This window comes from Anopheles merus, chromosome 2R (genome assembly GCF_017562075.2).
Source record: "Anopheles merus strain MAF chromosome 2R, AmerM5.1, whole genome shotgun sequence".
Classification (NCBI taxonomy): domain Eukaryota; kingdom Metazoa; phylum Arthropoda; class Insecta; order Diptera; family Culicidae; genus Anopheles; species Anopheles merus.
In genome coordinates, this window is record NC_054082.1 from 62,602,861 (window position 1) to 62,610,614 (window position 7,754).

Here is a 7,754-nt window from a genome sequence, read left to right on the forward strand (position 1 = left end):
GGGAGTATCTCTTGATTGTGACTACTACATTCGTTTATGAAAATAACGTCGCGACTTCTCATAACGTCTTTCCGTTCAGGATCATAAAGCCTATATGCCTTAGCAGTTTCGTCATATCCTACGAGTATTACCTCCTTAGACTTCCTATCCCATTTCAATCGCTTTTGCTTTGGAATGTGTGCTATCGCTTTTGATCCAAACACACGAATGTGAGTGAGGTTAGGCTTGCGACCACTCCAAGCTTCTTCCGGAGTTAGATTATGCCCCTTCGTGGGTGATTTGTTAATGAGATACTTGGCCGTTAGAACAGCTTCCGCCCAAAAGGGTTTGGGTAAATTTTCATCAAACAGCATGCAACGCGCTTTTTCTACTACTGTTCTATTGAACCTTTCCGCTAGGCCATTTTGTTCTGGTGTATACTCGGTTGAAGTTTGATGTTTGAACCCTAGTTCTTTTAACCTTTTTTGTAATAATTGGTCCGATTATTCCTTTCCATTGTCACTACGCAATATTTTTAGTTTGCGTCCGGTCTCTCTTTCCGCTTTGGTACGAAAATCTTCAAAAGCTCCTAATACTTCCGCTTCTGATTTTTGTTTTAAGAAATATACTGCAATTCTTCTTGTTTTATGGTCTGTTGTTACGCCTGGTAACAATCCGTTTATTTTCGGTAGCTTTGCAGACTTTCTTGCAACTGGCTCTCGCGTATAGGGTTTTCGCTGCCATCAGAAAATTTGTGACTTAAAGTTGCTCCCAGACCAACGGAAGACGCATCAGCTGATACCACTATCTCAAGTCGCGGATCATAGTGGGTTAATAATAGGTTTGAAGACAATACTGACTTGAATTTTTCAAAAGCTTTCTGGCATTCTGCAGTCCACGCAAATTCTCTCCCTTCTTTTAGTAGTGCATCCAGTGGGTACCGCAAATTTTGTAGATTTGGAATAAAACGCCCATAATAATTGATTGCTCCGAGGAATGACCTTACTTCACTGACATCTGATGGTGCTGGCAAATTGGTTATAGCTTTAACTTTTTCCGTATCTGGTCTGATGCCTTGATTATCGATTATGTGCCCTAGATACCGTATTTGCTTCTCATAAAAAAAAACTTCCGACTCTGCTCAGCAATTTCGACCTGAAGGAAAGCATCCGATAAATCTATTTGTGTAAAATGAGTGCAATTACCTAGTGGAAGCGGGTACTCCTGGGGGTGCAAGGCTCCATTGAGAGCGGTCGAGTAATCTCCGCAGATCCTTATCTGACCGTTTGCTTTCCGCACGACGACAATTGGTGCGGCCCAGTCAGAGAAATCGGCCGGTGTGATGACTCCTAGCTTCTCCAGCCGGTCCAGTTCCTTGTCGACTGCATCCAGCATAGCGTACGCAACTGGACGTTTAGGGCAGAAAACTGGACGACACTTTTCTTTCAGCTGCAGAGTAACGTTTCCCTTTGTACATAGGCCCATGCCCTCTCCAAACAGCTTGGGATAACGTAGTCGTAGCTCCTTATTCGTTGATGATTGAATGGCGTTGCATATCTGGACAACAGGCACTGACCATAAGGAAAAAGTCTCGATTAGGTCGGTTCCCAACAGCTTTAAGTCCGCTTGCGAAACATAAACCGTCTCGACACGCTGCTCTTCTTTGATGGTGATGTTGGCACTGAATTCGCCGATTATAGGCAACACTGCTCCCGATGCTGTTTTTGCATCGACTGTTGGCGGGGAAAGGGGGGGTGCTCAGATTAGTTTTCAGGTATTTTTGCCAATGACTGATATGTCAGAAGCGGTGTCGAGCTGTAGCCGGAGGTGAATGCCATTGATGCTGAGAGGTACATACTTCCCTCTATCCTGAACGCTGTGCACATTGACTGAGACCGTTCTAGTATTTGCTTGCTGACGATTGAAATTCGCTTGGTTATAGTTCCGACGATAATTGTTGTACGTTTTGCAAAATCCTTCTTTGTGGCCTATTTGTGGTCTGGGAGTATCTCTTGATTGTGACTACTACATTCGTTTATGAAAATAACGTCGCGACTTCTCATAACGTCTTTCCGTTCAGGATCATAAAGCCTATATGCCTTAGCAGTTTCGTCATATCCTACGAGTATTACCTCCTTAGACTTCCTATCCCATTTCAATCGCTTTTGCTTTGGAATGTGTGCTATCGCTTTTGATCCAAACACACGAATGTGAGTGAGGTTAGGCTTGCGACCACTCCAAGCTTCTTCCGGAGTTAGATTATGCCCCTTCGTGGGTGATTTGTTAATGAGATACTTGGCCGTTAGAACAGCTTCCGCCCAAAAGGGTTTGGGTAAATTTTCATCAAACAGCATGCAACGCGCTTTTTCTACTACTGTTCTATTGAACCTTTCCGCTAGGCCATTTTGTTCTGGTGTATACTCGGTTGAAGTTTGATGTTTGAACCCTAGTTCTTTTAACCTTTTTTGTAATAATTGGTCCGATTATTCCTTTCCATTGTCACTACGCAATATTTTTAGTTTGCGTCCGGTCTCTCTTTCCGCTTTGGTACGAAAATCTTCAAAAGCTCCTAATACTTCCGCTTCTGATTTTTGTTTTAAGAAATATACTGCAATTCTTCTTGTTTTATGGTCTGTTGTTACGCCTGGTAACAATCCGTTTATTTTCGGTAGCTTTGCAGACTTTCTTGCAACTGGCTCTCGCGTATAGGGTTTTCGCTGCCATCAGAAAATTTGTGACTTAAAGTTGCTCCCAGACCAACGGAAGACGCATCAGCTGATACCACTATCTCAAGTCGCGGATCATAGTGGGTTAATAATAGGTTTGAAGACAATACTGACTTGAATTTTTCAAAAGCTTTCTGGCATTCTGCAGTCCACGCAAATTCTCTCCCTTCTTTTAGTAGTGCATCCAGTGGGTACCGCAAATTTTGTAGATTTGGAATAAAACGCCCATAATAATTGATTGCTCCGAGGAATGACCTTACTTCACTGACATCTGATGGTGCTGGCAAATTGGTTATAGCTTTAACTTTTTCCGTATCTGGTCTGATGCCTTGATTATCGATTATGTGCCCTAGATACCGTATTTGCTTCTCATTAAAAAAAACTTCCGACTCTGCTCAGCAATTTCGACCTGAAGGAAAGCATCCGATAAATCTATTTGTGTAAAATGAGTGCAATTACCTAGTGGAAGCGGGTACTCCTGGGGGTGCAAGGCTCCATTGAGAGCGGTCGAGTAATCTCCGCAGATCCTTATCTGACCGTTTGCTTTCCGCACGACGACAATTGGTGCGGCCCAGTCAGAGAAATCGGCCGGTGTGATGACTCCTAGCTTCTCCAGCCGGTCCAGTTCCTTGTCGACTGCATCCAGCATAGCGTACGCAACTGGACGTTTAGGGCAGAAAACTGGACGACACTTTTCTTTCAGCTGCAGAGTAACGTTTCCCTTTGTACATAGGCCCATGCCCTCTCCAAACAGCTTGGGATAACGTAGTCGTAGCTCCTTATTCGTTGATGATTGAATGGCGTTGCATATCTGGACAACAGGCACTGACCATAAGGAAAAAGTCTCGATTAGGTCGGTTCCCAACAGCTTTAAGTCCGCTTGCGAAACATAAACCGTCTCGACACGCTGCTCTTCTTTGATGGTGATGTTGGCACTGAATTCGCCGATTATAGGCAACACTGCTCCCGATGCTGTTTTTGCATCGACTGTTGGCGGGGAAAGGGGGGGTGCTCAGATTAGTTTTCAGGTATTTTTGCCAATGACTGATATGTCAGAAGCGGTGTCGAGCTGTAGCCGGAGGTGAATGCCATTGATGCTGAGAGGTACATACTTCCCTCTATCCTGAACGCTGTGCACATTGACTGAGACCGTTCTAGTATTTGCTTGCTGACGATTGAAATTCGCTTGGTTATAGTTCCGACGATAATTGTTGTACGTTTTGCAAAATCCTTCTTTGTGGCCTATTTGTGGTCTGGGAGTATCTCTTGATTGTGACTACTACATTCGTTTATGAAAATAACGTCGCGACTTCTCATAACGTCTTTCCGTTCAGGATCATAAAGCCTATATGCCTTAGCAGTTTCGTCATATCCTACGAGTATTACCTCCTTAGACTTCCTATCCCATTTCAATCGCTTTTGCTTTGGAATGTGTGCTATCGCTTTTGATCCAAACACACGAATGTGAGTGAGGTTAGGCTTGCGACCACTCCAAGCTTCTTCCGGAGTTAGATTATGCCCCTTCGTGGGTGATTTGTTAATGAGATACTTGGCCGTTAGAACAGCTTCCGCCCAAAAGGGTTTGGGTAAATTTTCATCAAACAGCATGCAACGCGCTTTTTCTACTACTGTTCTATTGAACCTTTCCGCTAGGTCATTTTGTTCTGGTGTATACTCGGTTGAAGTTTGATGTTTGAACCCTAGTTCTTTTAACCTTTTTTGTAATAATTGGTCCGATTATTCCTTTCCATTGTCACTACGCAATATTTTTAGTTTGCGTCCGGTCTCTCTTTCCGCTTTGGTACGAAAATCTTCAAAAGCTCCTAATACTTCCGCTTCTGATTTTTGTTTTAAGAAATATACTGCAATTCTTCTTGTTTTATGGTCTGTTGTTACGCCTGGTAACAATCCGTTTATTTTCGGTAGCTTTGCAGACTTTCTTGCAACTGGCTCTCGCGTATAGGGTTTTCGCTGCACAGTTCAAAAAATAGTCTTTATTCTTTCGCTTGACTTTTGCTACTGTCCCTTTTGCGATGGCGGCAGTTTACTCGATCAGCTGATCTCCTTGACCTTGTTTGCCCTAAAGTTGACCGTAGATGAACTTTCTCCTAATTGGCCCTAATGTTGGAGATCTAGCTGTCTCGTATTTTCGTCCTTCTCTGTATGTTATAGCGCCATCTGAGGGGTTTATTGTGACTTATTCGAGCTATTATCAAGATAGCTCGATATATGTCAAAATTCGCCTGACAGATCTCGCACGAGGTCGATATCGTGCCAACACGTCTATGAACGTTATAAAATATCGCTTTCCTCCTAATGACGTTTCTTCCATTGGACCGCATTTGTCCGAATGAACGATTTCTAATATATCCTCGGCTCGACTGCCTATTTTAGGAAATGGGAGACGACACTGTTTTCCTTTCGCACATATTACGCAATTTTCAGACTCAATCCCATTAAACGTTATACCGGATGCTAATCCATCTTTTAACATCTTTAAATTGCTATAATTAAGGTGTCCCATTCTTCTATGCCATGTAGCTGAATCTACCGCTTTAGATGTAACCGCCATCGCAAAACTATCTTTTCTCTCTTCTAACAGGAATAAGCCATTCGTAACGTCGTGACTACCGATTGCAATAACAATGCCGTTTGGTCCAATCACTTTTACGCCTTTGTTGGAAAAATAAACTTCTTTGCCCTGTCGAACTATTTGGCTAATCGATAGTAAATTGTTTGATATTCCCGGGACATACTTCACATTTTCTACGTTAACGGTTGTGCCCTTTGGAATGCATTTAGTGTTAAACCTGATAGAGCCTTTCGCAATAACTTCCATCGCTTGTTTATCCGCTGCTCTTACAGTACCACTTGCCGTACACTCATTTTCTAACAAATTACGATTGTTCGTAAAATGTTCAGACGCACCTGAATCAAAGTAGGGGAAAGCGGGGCAAAATGGGCATGTGGGGCAAAATGGGCACCCTCTATTTAAGCATTATTTGACTACAAAGATACTTTCCAATGCTCAAAATGTATTTATTAGAGTGTTCTATGAACACCATGTAAGTTTCATAACCCTTACATAACAAATAACAAAGAAAAATGCAAAATAAGATTTCGTAGCATATTGATGTAATTTTTGCCACTTCGAAAATAAGCTCACACCAATGTCACAGGGATGCGTTGAAGTTTTACATGATATGTTTTAGAAGATATGATATTTCTGTACAATTTGTCTCAAGAAAGCAAGGCGATTGAATGCGTATTTTTGCTAATATAACAAAAAATACAAAAATGCTTCACGTGGGGCAAAATGGGCAGTTACGCTTGGGGCAAAATGGACAGATGCTTTTGACATACGGTGCTTGGTGAGGCTATGGTGTTGTATTTGTCGCCTCAATAATGATAACAGACACAGCTTCAAAAGATTCGATTTTGTAGATTTAAACGTGTAAAAAATGTTTTGATTTTGATAACATATTTTTGTAAGAATTTTAAGGGCTTTCCTGACCAGCAAAACAAAAGATAGAACGAAAATAAATTTCACGAAACGTATGCAACAGCATAGACCATTACCTAAGCGCAGTTGTTGTGGCCCATATTGCCCCAGTGTTTTGACGTTTCACAGTTTGTTTACATATGCCCAATTTGCCCCAGGGCTATGCCATTTTACACCGCGTGTCAAAATAGCTTCTCGTAAAACATCAATTTTTATTTTGCACTGTTTTCATGGTATTAAGTTGTTTTCATTCTAATTGGCAATTGTAATCCATAGATAAAGGGTGGAGGCATACAATAATGAAAGAAAAATTGTGTTTTGTGGCATATTCAAAGGAATATTCAGTAAACTGCTTAACATGCCCATTTTGCCCCGCTTTCCCCTACCACGTATCGTTATTCGCACCACTCATTGTTCCCACTGTTCCCAGCACCATGCTTAACGAAGACGCATTCACTGTACAGTTTCGGGAAATATGGCCGAACTTACCACAACGCCTGCACTTCGGTCCCTTTGTCTGCTTCGATGGTGCACCTTGTTGATTTCTCGGCTGCCATTGATGCTTCGTCGTTCCAAGAAAGACCGCCTTTTCAGATGACGCACTCGATTTGTATTCCTGCAGCTACTTAGCTTTTATGATATCGCAAGTTATCGCCGTTCCAGAATTTTCTAGCGCCATGATCATCGGCTTGTACTCATCAGGTAACCCGGCGAGAAGTAACGTGCCGATCCACTCTTCACTGATGTCGAAACCAATACCACGCAACTGGTGTGCTGTACCCACTATGTCGTTCACGAAACTTTCCATAGACGCACACGATGCTAACGTTGTGTTGACGAATTTCCTTAGAAGTCCTACACGACGCGTTAGTCCCGTATCCTCGAACGCTGCTTCCAGCTTCTTCCACACGTCCCGCGCAGTTTCCGCATCTTTAACATGGACGTAATTGATCGGGTCCAACAGTAAAATAATTTTTGCTCTCGCTTTCCGGCACTTCTGCTTGTCCACTTTCGTCTCATCTTCCAGTTTTACCGCCTGCCACAGGTCCTCCAGCTCAAGGAAAGTTTCTACAGCAAACTTCCACGTTGGCCAATTTTCGCGACCAACAAGCCTTTCAATCGACGGTAAATTATTTGCAGAACTAGTAGCCATTTTGTTTTACTGCGTTGGGTCTGGGCCCATAACCTATTGGAAACACCCCAAGCGACAAAATCAACATACTTTCTCACTCTCTCAAGTTTACCGATCTATTTTGTAGAACGAGAAAGCATGTCGATTTTGTTAGTTGGGACACGTCTGGATGGTTCGAGTTCAGATAATAGAGTGAGAGTTTATTTACAAGTGTACACAATAGTTCATGCTTTCGGGTTGGACAATATCCAACATCTGTCAAATGACAGTTCGACCCAACTAACCTACAATGACAGTTCGCTTCTATCAACACCTGTATTACCATAAAATTTGCCAATTTTTAGCTAATCGGTTACATGCTAATTGTTCTTACTCGCTAAAATGCTGCGTTGACAACATGCGATCGACCACTGAT

At 42.5% G+C, this 7,754-nt stretch overlaps 1 protein-coding gene across 1 annotated transcript; it reads right to left on the bottom strand.

Moving 5' to 3' along the window:
• Window positions 1-6,535: 6,535 nt before the first annotated feature.
• On the bottom strand, window positions 6,536-7,523 carry LOC121589698. Its single transcript, XM_041908788.1, has 2 exons — window positions 7,501-7,523; window positions 6,536-7,406 (listed from the first exon to the last, which is right to left on the bottom strand). Exon 2 carries the CDS (start codon window positions 7,358-7,360, stop codon window positions 6,830-6,832), a length of 531 nt encoding a protein of 176 aa, XP_041764722.1. The 5' UTR covers window positions 7,361-7,406; window positions 7,501-7,523; the 3' UTR covers window positions 6,536-6,829.
• Window positions 7,524-7,754: the final 231 nt, after the last annotated feature.